At 40.3% G+C, this 17083-nt stretch overlaps 1 protein-coding gene and 1 long non-coding RNA gene across 3 annotated transcripts in view; one reads left to right on the top strand and one right to left on the bottom strand.

The window, feature by feature from the left end:
• The first annotated feature begins 553 nt into the window (after positions 1-553).
• Positions 554-10817, top strand: LOC143291950 (ribosomal RNA-processing protein 7 homolog A-like). Of its 2 annotated transcripts, none has more exons than XM_076602100.1 (8): positions 554-685; positions 4618-4763; positions 6365-6490; positions 6731-6854; positions 7482-7582; positions 8410-8553; positions 9848-9896; positions 10340-10817. In XM_076602100.1, the coding sequence occupies exons 2-8, from the start codon at positions 4662-4664 to the stop codon at positions 10423-10425; spliced, it is 732 nt and encodes a 243-aa protein (XP_076458215.1). In that variant the 5' UTR covers positions 554-685; positions 4618-4661; the 3' UTR covers positions 10426-10817. The 2 variants fall into 2 exon arrangements, with proteins under 2 accessions (XP_076458215.1, XP_076458214.1); XM_076602099.1 differs by lacking the exon at positions 554-685 and adding an exon at positions 2447-3332 and having other exon boundaries at positions 10340-10816.
• Positions 10818-11566: 749 nt separating this feature from the next.
• LOC143292697 (uncharacterized) overlaps positions 11567-17083 on the bottom strand; it is a 25873-nt gene continuing 20356 nt past the window's right edge. The window contains exon 3 of the long non-coding RNA XR_013056678.1: positions 11567-16165. This is a non-coding gene — a long non-coding RNA (uncharacterized LOC143292697). The remainder of the gene's footprint in view (positions 16166-17083) is intronic.

Genomic DNA, 17083 nt, shown 5'->3' with positions numbered 1-17083 from the left:
GGGGGAGGATAACCTTCACTGCCGGAAACCCAAACTCGTCCGAACCACCGATTCCATATTGTTTACCGACACTATTATATATAATACAAAACATACCATCTAATACCAAACACATGGAAAATTGAACTCACAAAAAAAAACCCCAAAATCAGTCAAAATTTCGTAATACATAAATAGGTGTTAATTATGAGTTTGGTTTTGTAAGCAACGCAACACTCTATTATTCATTTTCAAAACAAACTTAGTGTATTCTGTTGTATCATTTGAAAATTTGAAGTTATGCGCAGATATATTGAAATGAGTTAAGTGATCGTCAGTCTTTGAAATGGGAATTCCCGAAATGAGAACACGGAATGAATGACTCGAGACCACAGTGTGTGTGTGTGTGTGTGTGTGTGTGTGTTTGCCGTGACTCTTGTGTGTGTGCCAGTGTGTGTGTGTGTCAGTGTGTCTGTGTCTGTCTGTCTGTCTATCCGCTGAATCCATTGAAAATGAGTTACATCTGCTCATGGTAATATCGTTTCATACATGCACAAAAATTGCCGTGAAATAGTTTGGCTTCGTATGGAATTGACTGTCGAACTGAGGCAGTGCTACTAGTTTGTGGCACCCACCCACTCTTCACAATCTGTTGTCCTTGAATAAGCAGGGCTACAAACATGGCGCGTTGAACAACTTGAGAACGGTAACTTAAAAACCAACAATTATTAAAGTTATTACAGTACAGAACAGATAACGTATTTCTTAAAAGAAAGACAGAGGACTGATGAGCGAACACGACGCCGTGGCGAAAATAGATAAATAGTTGAATGATTAAACCAGGTACGACGGCCGCAATGGTCGAGTGGTTAAAGAGTTGGACTTTCAATCTGAGGGTCTCGGGTTCGATTCTCGGTAACGGCGCCTGGGTAAAGGGTGGAGATTTTTCAGTCCGATCTCCCAGGTCAAAATATGTGCAAACCTGCTTGTGCCTGAACCCCCTCCGTTTGTATACGCAAGCAGAACATCAACTTGAATACGCACGTTAAAGGCCCTGTAATCTATGTCAGAATTCAGTGGGTTATAGACACAAGAACATACCCAGCATGCACCCCCCCGAAAACGGAGTACGGCTGCTTACATGGCGGCGGGGTAAAAACGGCAGTACACTTAAAAGCCTTCTCGTGAACATACGCCGGAGTGAACGTAGGAATTGCAGCCCACGAACGAAGAAGAAGCACTGAATTAGGTAAGCTTTTATAAAATGATATGAATATATCAAACTGAAAAGATAGCCTTCTGTTTTTCACGGCAAAGTATCCACCGTGATTACACAGTAACCCAACATACTCATAATTATATGAAGAGAGTAGTAAGAGAGAAAGACAGGGAGCGGGATTGAGTAAGAGACAGACTGACGCAGACAGACAGATCGAGGCAGAGAAGAAAGGAGACACGGGAATGAGGAATGGAGGGGATTGAGCGTGCCGCTGTGGCGGGTTCAAATGGGTATTTCAACCCACGGCGGCTTAAAATGTACGTCCGTGACTTCGACTACCACACTGCCGAGGACCCCCCTCCGTCGGACCGCCAGCCAGGACTATGACACCCCCCGGCACAGGACACCATGCAGGACCAACGCGGCCTCGACCACACCACCCTTCACGGGAAAAGACCACCGCTGCAGCCACGAGCACCTCAACTGAGTCAGTTGACCAATTAAGGGCAGATTGCCAGTATGTCGTTAAACTCATCACTACTGACCAGACTGCTGACAGTATCATTCACTTCACGGATTCGATAGGTAGTGTTAATTACCTTGAGTCAACTGAATTTCCTCTGCCGGGAGTGACCTCAGTCAAATGAGTTGGAGTCAGTGGTTGACAGGATATAAATATGAAAGTAAACATACAGCTTTGTAACCTAATCCCCGGCAATCCTAATCTGGACCTCAGTAGTGGCATGTGATAATCCTAGACCTAAATGAATAAATAGATCAGTCACGGTAGACAGACAAATAAATAGATATTATGATGCCGGGGGCGGCAGAGAAAGAGCTGGTCCGACAACGTCAAGGAATGGACCAAAATGACGATGCCAGATCTCCTCACGACAGCTGCCAACATAACGGCGTGGCGAGCTATGACATCTTCCTCATGTCCCCCCAACGACCCCAGCGGTCAAGGGAATGAGTGAGTGAGTGATAAGCATCAGAGTATCAGTCAGTGAAGCGCGGCCTAACTTGCCGCTGTACATGACGCAACTCTCCATGATGATCTCTCGAGTTCCGACCCCCACCCCGATCTCACCCCGTACAGCTCTCCCGGCTGTTTTGGGGATTTCCTACAATTGGCCTTCACTGGGTTCAAGTCGCGAAGGCCGCGGCCATGGTTCCTGTCAACAAGGTCAGTCTTCCGTCGGCGTCGGCCCGATCAGTTGTTCACTGACGCCACGGCCGGCCGGGGCGGACGGACGGAGGGACTGTTGACACTAAAAAGATATCTCGTGTCTATGGGCAGTCACATGGTCCACTCTGGGAATGCTCACTCAATCTGGTTCCGCGAGTAATTACGATTATTGTTGTGAGGGGATGGCACAGCTGGTGCCGCGTAGCCTGGCCAACTGGCTGCGGTGTATGTTGAAAGTTAAAACTCAGGCGGTGAACACTTAAAAGAGAGCAACTGAACAAGAATGGTGCCAGAACTGAGGGAGTTAGATTACCAAAATCGGTTGATACAAGTGAATGTACACTCGTTGAAATACTGACGCTACAGGGGAGATATGACACAAGTTTTCAAGATTATAAACCGGCGGCAAAACTTGACTGGACGGACTGACTCGACGACACCGGCCGCAGTGACTCAAGTTGCCGACCCGGGCGAACTACGGCGTATAACTGAACAAATCTGATATAACCAGAAGTTCAAATACAAATTTTTATGTGTTCGCAAATCATCCTTCAGCATCAGAGCTGTTAAAGGATGCAATCAATGCACTGTTAAAGGAAACCAAATCAGCGGCTTCAAAAATCTTCACTCTGGAAAACGACTGACCCCAGACTGATCATTAACCCAGAAATATGATTTTGACAATTAATTGATAGGCAAATTAGCATGCATACGCAAACCTTAAAATACATATCTGAAGATGGGACGTGGAAAAGCCGTGAGGCTTATTATAGTCCCAACTTCTGTATCTGTTTCTGTACCTGGAAAAATATTGAAAGATAGATTTTGTCCAGGAATCTATAAAAAGACGTTTCAAACTCTTGTTCACTTCCGGTTTGCACTGCACACATGTGGTCAGTATGGCAGAGAACACGACTCCAAATGTGACAATAAAGGGATTCACTGGTAAGTTCACGGAATTAAATTGAGGTTTTAGCATATGGCATTTTCAGTATACCTTAGAATGCAATACGGTCAGTTTAAAACCCAGGACGGAGGAAGGAAACAAAACACAAGAGATTTCATCTTCACAAGAAACTTACTGGGGGGTTGCTGTGGTGTATTTTCCTTTGGCGATGGTGGGAGTAAAAAACAATCCGAAGCCTAACCTCAAAGCTGTCATCGGGATAGCTGTAAATATAACCGCCAGTAAACTACCAACGGTCGCCTGTTATCCAATCGTGCTACAGGTAGGATCAATGCCAACACTTAAATGTTTGTATACAGCCTGCTGCCGTGTCGGTTCAAGTCGCTACACAAACAGCGAAATGAATAAATAGATATAAGAAAGTAGATTGTTGGGTAAGGATGGATGGTCAGAGGGACGTGATTGAAAACGTAGTTTTAGTTCCTTAACACCCAAAATTTGCGAAATGCTCTGCATGAATCAAAGCCATCATCAGTCAAGGTCAGTGAGGGGGAAAAAATTGCACTTAATTCCACCGCAGTTCAAAATATGCAAGCAACGATGCCATTGTGTAAACGTACCTTGTTTTGCTTCCCATCTCAGAAATTTCTATTTTTGTTTATTTTAAGTTTATTATTTTCACAAAGTTCACCTGCTCAATTTCTAACTGCAGAGCAGAAAGGATTATCTCTATTATTTTAATGTTTGAAATTGCAATTACAATTGTTTTGCAGTAGAATTAGAGAAGTCTACAAATACCCTTCTACTGTGTTCTAGCATGGCCGATTTTAGGAAAAACCAATTAGTCAAGTGACCGGCTGGCAGCCACATTGATGGGTTATTTCAAATTTATATGCAACAATGACTGATGACCAACATGAAACCTAACTCCTGTTCACTGTGTCTTAGGCTTGGTGTAGGAATGCGGGGCCCAGTCCTCTCATTTTGCCATTTTAACTTTCCTCAACCAACTACCAAGTCAGGTGTGTATTCGCACCTGGGTGGAGTGAGGACACTTGGAGTAAAGTGCCTTTCCCAAGGACACAACACCAGGCTAAAATGTGAGATCAAACCCTGACCACTGGATCAGAAGTCAAACGCCTTAGCAATATTAATTATTATTATTAGTAGTAGTACAATATGTGTCATTCTGATTCCACTTATAGTCCCAGCAATCTTACTTTGATTGATTGAAAAGATTCTGCTTTAATTACTCAGTTGCTTACTGTAGTTTTCTTGCATGTCACATCTCAAAATGAAATTTCAGTGACTTTTCTCTTGCAGTGGTTCCTGTTAAGGCTGCAGAAAGCAGGCAGACGGTGCAGTACATGTACTTAAAAAAGTTAGAAAGGAGACAGGCAGAGCTGCAGGGAATGAAACCACCAGACAGAACAGTTTTTGTGGACAACACCCCTGCTTGGGCCACTGAGGTGAGATAGAAACTAAGAAAGCAGAGTGAAAAATACATTGTACAAACATTGTTTAGAAATGTATTAGATAACTTCTTTCTATGTAAATCAGTAATTTCATTTAATCACTTTATTTAAGATTAAGCTGAAACCTTTTTTTCTTTTTGTATTTCTTGTGTGTTATAGAATTATTCCTTTAGATGTGTAATACTAGTATCACTTATTAGTTACTTATGTAAGTAATAGCCGATGGAAGTGTGAAAACAAGAGAAATATCAATAGACAGATATAAGTGTAACAACCTGTTGGATTGTGCCATATGGTCAAGTTGTTAAGGGCTTGGATTTTGATTGAGAAACATCAGCCATGCCAACTGGATTGGTGTTGACATTGCATTACGTCAAAATTCATGTTCCACTTAGTTTTATTTCATTAAACCACCATCATCTTTTGCAGAATTTGTAATGTTATATCAAAGTACAGTTCATTGTATTCTCTACATCGTGACATAATTTGTTTTTGTTTTCCTTCTTGTAGAAATGATGGGTATGATTTTTCTTTTTTTCTGTGAAGTGTCATGAATGATGCGTATGATCATTGCATGTTTGTGATGTTTTTATGAAATTGGATTACCTAACATCCATAGTCAGTATTGGGATCTTGAGCATTTTGCTCCATGAGGCTTTTACAGAAGCATAGATACTTTCAGCCTCTCTCAACAGATCATTAGTTTTTTACACAAAACTGTAATTAGAAATCTGGTCAAGAAGAAGTTGAGATTGTCCTAATTGTTGATTAAGGTTTTGAACTGTAACTGATGGTGGTTTGGAAACTAATGTTTAATTACACATACCGTTTGAGGTTGAAGACTGACGCGGGCGCGGTCTGAGGGTGGTTACATTGTTGTGCCTGAAGGTGTAGGGTTGTTGCTGCAGAGCATGCCGCATGTGTGCCAAAGTGCGGAGAGGGCCTGCGCCCAGGGCAAGGTCCCTACCTAAGTCTGCGTGGCATTTTATAGCCGCAGTGGGGAAGCCCTGACCAAATACTGAAATAGGGAACTGTAGGCAGAGAGCGCACGTATGGGGAGCAGTCGAGCACAACATCAGGGCGCAACCCAGGAGCCAGCCCAGGGCGTACAGGCGCCAGCCGCACACATTCCGCCCTCCACACAGGCCAGCAGCCACCTCCAGACCGGCCCACCCCTAATGACTTACCCCTGCCCTTCACCCGCCACTCGTGCACCAGCAGCCAGCAGGCAGCCTATCCTAATCCAGGTACATGCCAGCGTGGCTGTCTCTCCCAGCATGCAAGTGGTTCCTCCGGGTGATAGGGTCGGGGTTCCACCTGCCTTGGCTCTGCTCCAAGGCACCTCTCACTCTCTCTCCTCCTCCCTCCCTCATAATTCATATGCTTCCACTGACAGGGAATGGCTGCCAAAACAAACAGGTTTTAAAAGAATCATTTGGGTGAAATTCTACCTGCAGAAGTGAGTTCACAAAATTGCTGCATCCATGAAAACTGAAAACAAATTTTTCATTGCAGTCTGATTGCTATTGAATTTGATGTGAAACAAACAGGTATATGACTTTTTCATGGGTTTTTTGTTGTTTTATTTTGTCCAGTCTGACTTTAAGCACGCTTTCGGATGCTGTGGGAAGGTGGAGAAGGTGATTCTGCAGCATGCACCATCCAGAGGGAAGGACGAGAAGGAGGAGGAAGATTACACACACACCACAGCAGCTTGCAAGGTACTTTCATCAAGATGATTGCTGTTCTTTTTGCTTTTTTTCCTTGGTTTCTTTTTTTTTTTCTTTCTTTCTTTCTTTTCTGGTTGATTGATGTATTTTTCCCTCTTTATGTCATTTCTTTCTTTTCTTTCCTAGCTGCAGTGATTTTCTTACTGAGTATTATTGATACAATGATAACCTGGAATTACCTTTTTTCAGTCATAAAGTTGTCATTTATGATATGATTGCCTTGTGTTTCAGAAAATTCACAGAGTGGCGTATATAATATTTAGCTGCCAGGAAGCAGCTGACAAGGCTGTGGAGCTTCCATATCACTGCCCTCTCATTTTGAAATCTGGAGACAGTTTGGAGCATGGCCTTGCAAGTATGAATACAATTTACATATTTGTGCAGTGTAGTCAGATGTAAATGAGGCTGGGGATGATCCGATGAGAATGATTTAACATCAGACAAGTGCAGTAAAATCTGCTGAATCAAACCAGTACTGCTTAACTCTTCTCGTCAGCTTACTATTAGTAAGAAAAAGGTACATTGGAACAAACAAAAAACTTCTTTGGTTTATTTCTCTGTACCTGTTATTTACCTATGAGCATGTTAACAGATGTGCCAGGCAGTATTTGCCAAATGGTTTGTGCCCATACAATGTGGGAAGGGAGGTGGTCCTCAGAAAATAAGAGTTTGCACAAAGTCTAGAGCCAGTTTGGACTTCCGCTTTGTGACTGCTGTAGAAGTTTCACTGGTTCTGGATGGGACTTTGAATGTGTTCTTCAGTCATAAGCTCTGCCTGCCTGATATGGGAAACACATTTACAGTAATGATGGATTGTGAAAGGTTACAACAGCCAGCCAGTTAATCTGAAATAAACTGAACTCAGAAAGCAGGTAGGTTTTCATGAAATGAGACAGAGGGGGGAATTTATGTTTTAAAATTTTTCAAGGTAAAACATTCTTCAGACTAAAGCATTTATGAAAAATCTTTGTTTCTTTTGCAGGATACAAGGAACAGTATCTCACAAGTCGTGCGTTTGATATTGATGATATAAAGAACATGATTAATGAAAAAATTGCAGAGCATGATAGAAAAGAAAAAGAGGTGAGCATTTCTTATTTGTATTGATCATTCGTACATCAGCAACATTTGTGATATTTAACATACATCTGTTATATCTTTCAACAACGAGTATAATCAGTAGATTGTCCATGCTGAAGTTGATGAAAATGAATCTCGGTAAATTTGTGTGAAACACTGTTTGGAAATGATGTCAGAGTAAAAAAAATTATAACAGATATTGAAGCCGAAGTTAACAGCAATACTGAAGGCAAGCTGTTGTTATATATACAAACAATGTAGAATGTGTATTGCCATTCACAGACCTAATTCAGTTTAGATGTTGTTAGTATACATCTGAAACAGCAGCTTTTCATAACAAAGGACATTGCAGTTTGGCCATATATATATTATGATTGTATTGGGACTGAGATGAGCAGATTGTTCATTGTCCTACCAGATTTGGTTTATTAAGTGCTTTCATTTCCTGGAAGACTGCTTTTGTAACTTTTTTGTCTTAGGTTTCATGACATATTAAAGATACACTTGCCTGCAACAACAAATAAGGTCAAAAATGCTAATAACACTGTTTTAGACTCACTGCAGTAACAGATTATTCTAATTATGATGCCGACACTGTAATTCATGCACATGCATGCACACATATGCATGCTTGTGTGTATGTTTGTATACACACTAATACATGCATAGTCAGTTTTAAACTTGAGTTAACTCATGTTTTCCTTTCATACCCCTCTTCCCTATCCCCTTCCCTTCCCCCTTAAAAAAATGTTTATAACTAGCCTCCTGCTTTGAAGGATGGGTGGTGTATGTGTGTGTTAGTATATGTGTTGCATTGTTTTGAACAACAGAAAGAGGAGCAGGCAAAGAAGAATGAGCCTGATGAGGATGGCTGGATCACAGTGACCAGGGTGGGGAAAAACAAGGGTGCCCCCAGAACAGAGACGGAAGAGGCCAGGGTGAAGACGAAGGAGAGCAAGAAGCGGAAGAGAAAGGTGAGCTGGGTGGCAAGCTGCCTGTTGGTTTCATGTCGTTTTGATTTTACCTGGTTTCTTCACTTTCAAATAAATTCATGCTGCCACACTGGGAATGATTTCTCTATTGGAAAGAGTTTGTGTGTGAAGGGGTGCTGTACCAGTGCATCCAACTATTCTGTAACTAATAGTTTTGAAGATCTGTTTTAGGTTTATTAAACTTGATATTGGTTTTGTGTTTCCATGTTTTTTTGTTGTGATATGCAAAGTCAGTTTTGTTAAATTGTGACAGCATGTTAAAACAGTCTTTGTGTGTGATGAAAAAACTAAATCTATGAGAAAGGGGGTATTTTTGACAGACTACTTCATGTGCAACATTCGTTCTGAATGGCATTGTCCGATTGTCGGGATTAAAAGCATTGTTTAGCAAGAGTTGTGTCCCTTCCCAAGTTCATACTTTGAAGAAAGATTGAACCAGTTTGTTTTGATAATCAGGATTTGTTGCATGAGCACTGTGTGGGTGTGCAGGTGCAAAAATCCAAGTATTGGTGCCTGTAAAGTGCTCTGGTTTAGGCAGAAGTGAGCTGAGTGATTATGTGATGGGCAGGAGTACTTTCACATTAAATAAATTTCCATCTTGGCATTTTAATAGCCCCTCCCACCCCACCCCTCCCTCCATCCATCCAACTTTCAAGTGGACCCTGGACCTCTGTTACAAACATTTCAGTTTTACAAAAATAATCCACTGTTACCCATGTTTTGTTGTTTGTTTTGTTACTGTTTCTGTGATAATCCGTATCATTTACATGCACTTGTAAAAGCTGTGGATTAAAAACAGATTGACTCATATATTTATTGTTTTTTCTGAAATCTAAAACTGTTCATTGGTCAGTTTTGTTCTGCTTTGATGGTTCTTGTGAAGCATTGTATTTTGTTGTATGTTCAGAATGTTATTTCATGAAAGTGGAGATGTCAGTGTTGTGTTGAAGAGGATTAATTTCTGTTATTTGTTTAGTGTCAGCAGTTTTGTTTGTATGTAGTTAATTTTGTTTTATTTAATGTTATGTTTTGTTTTTGTCTGAGACAAAAACGAGTCTTATTTTCCTGAGATTAGAATGTTGCAGTGTTTAATATTGGTTCGCAGTAAAGATAATATTGTTTGGTTTGCAGAATGTGGCAGTGGAAATTCTTATTCCCAGAAAAATGAGAATCACTGGTGCGAATCAGTTAGAATCGCATGATTTTGTTTGGTATTACAGAGAAAAGCGAAGAATACTACCCTGCTAAAATGATATACTTGTTTGCTTTGTTTCAGGAACTGGTCAATTTTTATTCATTCCAGAACAGGGAAATGAAGAGAAAAAGTAAGTATTTTTTTGTGATTATGTGTGTTGTATGTTTTGGGGTGAGGGAAGAGGTTGATGGGTTGTGGATAAAAGCAAATAAATGATTTATGAATCGTAATCAAAATACTTAAATTGGTGGTATTTATGATTGAATACGATGTTATTCAATATGAAGTGGTTGGCATTAGAGTGGTCAACAGTGTGTTGCTTGGTTTGTCACTTTATCCTGATTTTTTGGTAGACATTTCAGTAGAAGGATTTTTAATTGTATTATCTGTGGCAAAAACAACAACAACAAACATTATTGAATTAAACTACCTTAGGATATAACTCTGATGATATCTGTTTATTCAGTTGTGTTTTTATTGAAGGGAAATCACCCACCCCACCATACTTTTTGCTGTGTTTGTGGTGATTCTGCTGGTCAATATTTTTTTTTATCTGATTGATTTGTTTTACAGGAATTGAGGACCTGCAGAAACAGTTCCAGGAAGACAAATCTGCCATTGAGAAAATGAAACAGGAGAGGAAGTTCCGACCGTTCTGATTTTAACAGTGCTTTCGTGTGTGAATGCTTGTAAAGATGTGACTATAGCATGAAATATGAAAATGATTTTGATGAGTGTTGTGTGAGTGTGTAAAATAGGAATGTCTGAATGATACTGTGTATGAAAATAAAATGAGCATAAAAGTGGAAATCATAGAATGGATTGCTGTGCTTTATTTCAGTGGTTTTGATGATGAAAGTTGTGGCTTTTTGTAAAATACACAAATCTGAATGATTATTTTACATTTGAAAATAAAAATAATGTAAAAGGATATCTTGGACTCCCATGACTTGTCCATGGTGAAACTGAAAGTTAAGGCTGTTTATAAAATTGAAAATTGTGAATGATTATTTTGAATATAACAAAATAAAATACGCAAATGAAATCATGGACTGCTATTTTTTGTCCTTAGTGAGACTGATCGAAGTTGTCGCTGTTCGTAAATTTTTAAAAATCTGAATGGTTGTATTTTGTGTCTTTATTCAGAATGAATGACTGCATGTCACTGTCGCTGGTCCCGAAACCTGGTTTGGTCAGGTTTGCTGAATGCAAAACCAACATTATTTCTCAGGGTCATGGGATAGGGCCTGTGCATTTGCATGTATGCATATACTGTACCAGATGAGATACGAAAAGTGAAGATGAGTTTTTTTCTGCCTGCTGTTGAGCTCATGTGGATATGAAAAACAACGACACAACTGTGGAGTGTCCAGTCACATTCCCGACTGTGCTGTTCTCTGTTATTCTGCTTCCTTTTTAATTTGACCGTTGTTTGCAACATGCATGATTCTTCAACAGTGCAGATCCACATGGTACTGACAGTATGCACAGTTAAGATTTAAAAGGAATAATTTTTTCTTTTTTTTTAACACCTGCAAAAACATCACTCAATCAAGGCTTAAAGTTGTCACTGATGTCGACAGCTGATGCAAATCTTTTTAAAGCTTTAAGACCATCCTTTCACTTGTTTGACTTTTTCAACACAATTTCATACTAAAGAGAAAGTTTGACATTATCCTTTATCTTTATACACATGTACACACCCCCACCAACCCCCCACACCACTCACACACATACACAACACACGTACACTCATACTCACGCACCGCAAATGGTACTTGTGGAGAGAACAACACAGGAAATGTTTTACAGATTTCATTTGAAAATGACTTTTCATACAAACAACATGTACATGATTTTATATACAAAAAAATAGAATATAAATACCAATGAGACTGGACAGTCGACATTTCCATACATAGCTGTACTTGTAGACAGCTAATTATTGTCTCTCACAAAAAATAAGGTACACACAGTTCATTTTCAGTTGATGAGAAGGCACAATTAATGTGTACAGATGAATGCAGTCTGAGGTAGATAAAAATGATTAATAAGAACGTGTTGACTGGTATCTGTGCCAGTCGCTTGCATGCATGTGTGTGTGTGCTCACGCGCAAATGCGTGTGTGTTGAGGAAAGGGGAGTGGTGACGCAAACAAATGCAGGTATTCATGCTTGTTTTTTTGAGTGTGTGTGCACACATGTACACACGCACGTGTGTTTAAAGCTGTGACAACACTTGATTTGAAAGGGTGGGTAATTTCTGATACAAACACAATACTATAACTGTTGAAATAGATTTCTGTATTATGTTGTGATAAAATAGGTTATCTGATAATTACATATGACTAATTCTTTCACTAACACTAAAACAGCACGCTTCCTTTCTTTAACATCTTTACATGTAATAGTATTTTGACTGATTTTAAGCAAAACATTACATAATTACTTGGTGTGCTCAAAGCAGTTGTTAAAAGGACTGACATTCTGTCCTTAACTCTCCAGAAAAAGCATTTTGAGTTAATGTTGAAACAACGTAGACACAATATGTATTATATAATGAGTTGTGCCCAACTGTGTCCATCAGAACGGTAGAGAAGAGGCATCTGCTGATCAGACTATCTGGGCTAGAATTTAATCATTGAGGAGTGTCTTGCCCAAGTCACATCCCCACACTTTTGAGCCAAAGCTTTTGGATCGACAGTCTTTGGATGGTCCCCAAAGGTCAAGTAGCCCCCAAGGCTGCAGCACTAAGAGCCACTGCAATTTTGCCTCCTAGTTTGCGAGTCATGGTCCTCCACAAAAGACCAAGCTGCAAACGATTTCCCATTGCAGTGGAAACATTGATTACCCAACACTCACTTGGCTATAAGCCTATGTCAATCTCTTACATAAACCGATCATTGAACACATACAATAACAGCAGTAACAACAAAAAAGCGTTTATACGTCACCACTTAGCATGCTGAAGAAGCACAACAGGTACAAATGGATAAAAAGAAAAGAAGAAGAAAAACAACCCCCAACCCCCCAAAACCAACAAACCTTTACACATCTGACAGTTTTGCGTGGAAATATACTAAGAGATGTGAATGCGTACACTAAGCAGTGTTTTAAATAATGGGGTCAACTGACGTCCCAGCAAAGTGAGAAATAAAAGAAAGGAAGAATTGGAAACCAAAAGGAACATCAAAGCGTATGCAGGTGGTTGGTTTAAAAAAAAAAAAAATTATTATTATATTTTTTTTTTTAGCTGATAAAAAAGAAAACGTTCGGGCTGGAAACGAATTCGATCGACAAAAGTGCAGTGCATTTGTACGTCCGCAGAAAATAAAAGCAAGCGACAATTGGTAAGATTTGAGAACTGAAGATTTCCTGGAACGAGCTGATTGGTAGAGAAAGCCCGGTTCCGGGGCAGACAATACCTACAAACAATAAATTTCACTTATTTTGTGTGTAGGGATTTAAAAAAAAAATATTTATTTATTTATTTTATTTTTTATTTTTAGCATTTTAATAAATAGTTGATGACTGCAAAGACTAGTGTCAGTCAGAGTAGTTTCGACTTCTATCTTAAAAAAGCGACAGAGAAAAAAAAAAATGTTTTCCACCCACAGGTGAAAATGAATTTAGCTGCAGGCCTATCCAACTTTCATTAACAAATCTTTAGAAAAAGATGAAACGCCAAACAGAATCTTTGAATATCCAAAATACTGCCCTGCGTTTCGTATTTCGTGTGGGATATGGGATAAAACGTAGGAAAAGTGTATAGAACAGACACTGCACACGTTTTGTATGAAAACGACAAGTGGTTACGGCTGTAGCCCGGAATAAAGGCACCTAAGCACACAGTGGTGGGTGTGTGCGTGCGTGCGTATAGGCCTACGTGCGTGAAAGAGAGAAAAAGAGAGTACACAGTTCTTGCATGACTATCTAACAAGCACATCGTTTTCCAGCATGACAGCAACAATACATTAACAGGAATCCCATTATAGCCCGGAATCCAACAACATACAACAGCAAATAAATGCACATCAAACTGACACCCAGCCAGTGGGATAACGTCATAATATATATATATATATATATATATATATATATATATATATATATATATATATATACACGTATGTATGATTATATATTTTCTGGCTGAAGCATGACATTGTATGAAGTAAACTGTACAAGTATACCTAGGTATACTACACTTCTCGTGGTTGTCTTCTTTCTTTGCTTTACACCTTAACGCACATTTATTTTTGTCTGTGTATAATGAACACAGCATGCCTGTTATTTACTGAAGCGTATACCTGTGCTCGTATGCGATTTATTTGCATTGCTATCTACAATAAACACAGTAAGTAACAACCATGATGTGTGAAGTGCGCGTGCTATGTACTCCACATATGATTTGCGGCATTTATACACTATATACATTGTAACGATCTTTTCGGCATCTCTTAGTCTACCCTGAACGAATTCGTATAGCACAGCCAAACTTGAGTTATGTATTTTCTCAGATGAGAGACATACAAAACAGAGTCTGTATCAAAACCATATATAAAGCTGGTGAAAAGGTAACAAATGAAAATCAAACAGGTATATAGGGCAACAAAAATCATACACACACGTGCAAATGAAATTGAGAATATGAACGGAAAAAATAACTGAGAGATAGAAATTTCCATTGTAAAGACTGAGAGAAAGGTTGAATAATATGACAGAGAGAGAGAGAGAGAGAGAGAGAGAGAGAGAGAGAGAGAGAGAGAGAGAGAGAGAGAGAGAGAGAGAAGTGGTCGCATCTTTGAAGATGTATAGTTACTGACTCACATTAATGAGACATCACATGGCATCGTTTTGTTTTTTTTCACTCAGACTAATAAATGCATGATAATTCAGGTGAAGCAGGATAAAGTCCAGAACTGAGTGCCGGGATTTTTTAATGGGTGTGTGTGGACTGCTCAGTAAAGTATGAATCATTCAGTCATTCATCCAAATTATTTCACTGACATAGTGGGAATCGTAGCTTCATCCACTTGGCAAATGTGTCCTGGACATGCATTGCGCAAAATATTCTCTGGGCGGAGTGAAGTAGAAAGCCGTTCTTGTTCTTTGGGAAGTACAATCAGATGATCGTGTGTGGAGGGATGGTTGAGGTGGGGACGGGGGGTGTAGGGGGCGGGGGGTGGGGGGGGGGGACGGGGTTGCGGAGGAGAGGGTATTGGGGGCTGGGGGGTGGGGGTATGCTTAGGGGGTAAGTCTCGTAGAGTCAAATATCAAATATACGTGCAAGCTGCCAGCGTAGTTCACTGTCTCTGGCGGGGGTGTTGTAAGATTCATCGCTTTTGCATATGAATGTGCTTTTTTACACCAACAAACATCATCTTTGAGAGAGAGAGTCCTGGAATTATGTGTATTCTACTCGTGTAGCCTACTATTTAACTCGAGAGACTCTGCAGAGTATTTATTTCCATCATAGTTTGGTGGCGTCTAATTTTAGAGCTTCTGGTGAACTGTCTCCATTAGTATAGTCGGGGTATCACCAACGGACTGATACAGTATGTTGAATTATTACATGATTTGCTTACTCAGGATAACATCTGACTCGAGAGTGACTGATACAGTATGCTGAATTATTATTTGCCTACTCGGGATAACATCTGACTCGAGAGTGTCTGAGGAATTATCTCGACTACACTTTGGGTATCATCTAAACTGAAAAAGTCTGAGAAATGAATTCCGTTCAGTATAACATCAAAATTGAAAATGTCCAAGAAATGATTTCCGTCTTACTGATAGTAATGTCTAACTTAAAAGAGTCTGAGAAAATAATTTTTATTGTAGGTAGGCCTATACTGGGGGTAACGTTCAGTTGTTACCTGTTATAGAACGTCTGAGAACTTATTTCCACCACAGCTCATTATTCTTTGGGGTTTATCAGTTCTCGATCTGTAATGGCTATATAGAATCTTTGACATAAATATTGTCCTGCACACGTGTACCTGAGCATGTGTAACTCCCTACGTGCGCTTTTTTCTGTCATGTTCACTCAAGAATAGAGACAAACATAACACCGCACACATCCCCTCCTAAACACCAACAGTAATAACGTCACTACCACCGCCACCGATAACAATCATTGTCGTCGTTATCATCATCATCACCACCGCCCTCTGTATTGCTGTTTTGTCCTCAGATGGGCTAAATAGTTCCATGAAGCGGTGACACGAACGCATGAAGCTCTCTTCTGACGTCAGCCATCAAAGCTGTTGTGAATTGCGTGAATGTGACGTCATCTTGCTGCGTCCTCTTGACGGCTTTGATGTCGTCACTGAGGTCTTGCTCCCAGTTTTCTTCCGACTCTGTGAAGATCCCAGTTTCATCCAGCAGGCAGTCCCAGCTGCAACAGAGTAAATAAGAGCAAATGAAAGCGGGTAGGAAATATCGCGGGCATTCCGATTATCAGCTCAGATACTAGTACAAATTTTTCTTTGCACAACGAATCGTTTGTGAGATGTGTTTGGTAATGGGCGGAGAAGGAATGGCTGGGGTAGGCGGCGGAGACCACATCATTCTAAACCTAAACTACTTTTGAGATGCTGCGAAATTCATCATAAAAATCGGTGTGAGCGCGCGCGCGTGTGTATAATATAACCTACTTCTCTTTCTCTCTCTCCAGCACCCCCCCACACCCCCGCCTCTCCCCCCCTCTCTCTGGTTCCATTTGTTTAAGCAATCATTTTCCTTAACAGTTTTCTTTCAACACCCATTTTCTTTCTCTTTTCTGTCTCTGTCTCTGTCTGTCTGTCAGTCTGTCTGTCTGTCTGTCTCTATCTCTCTGTCTTTCAGCTGCCAGTGCCACGTTGGCACACACACACACACACACATACACACACACACACACACACGTGTACACACATACAAGCCTTACACACACACACACACACACACACACGCACGCACGCACACACACACACGTGACACACACACACACACACACACACACACACACACACACACACACACACACACACACACACCAGTTCGGTGAAGGAACAACTGCCCTTTTTTTTGTTTTGTTTGTTTTTTGCTTGCTTTTTTTTAGTTTAACACCATATAAACGCAGGTACTGTTCATATCCAAACTCACTAATTGGGAGCACGTCAGTAGAACACTGATGGAATGGAATTCGCTAACAAGGAACAAACTTGCTTTCCCATTATACAGAGATAACGGTGGCATGACTGCGGTAACTGGGGTAAATGCGGGGATACTAGTGGAAAAAAGATGTCCCAGTAGAGCGGTTAGTGTATGCCGG

This window comes from Babylonia areolata, chromosome 18 (assembly GCF_041734735.1).
Source record: "Babylonia areolata isolate BAREFJ2019XMU chromosome 18, ASM4173473v1, whole genome shotgun sequence".
NCBI lineage: Eukaryota > Metazoa > Mollusca > Gastropoda > Neogastropoda > Buccinidae > Babylonia > Babylonia areolata.
Note: the sequence above shows the minus strand (reverse complement) of the source record. Positions and strands in the feature narration are given on the sequence as shown.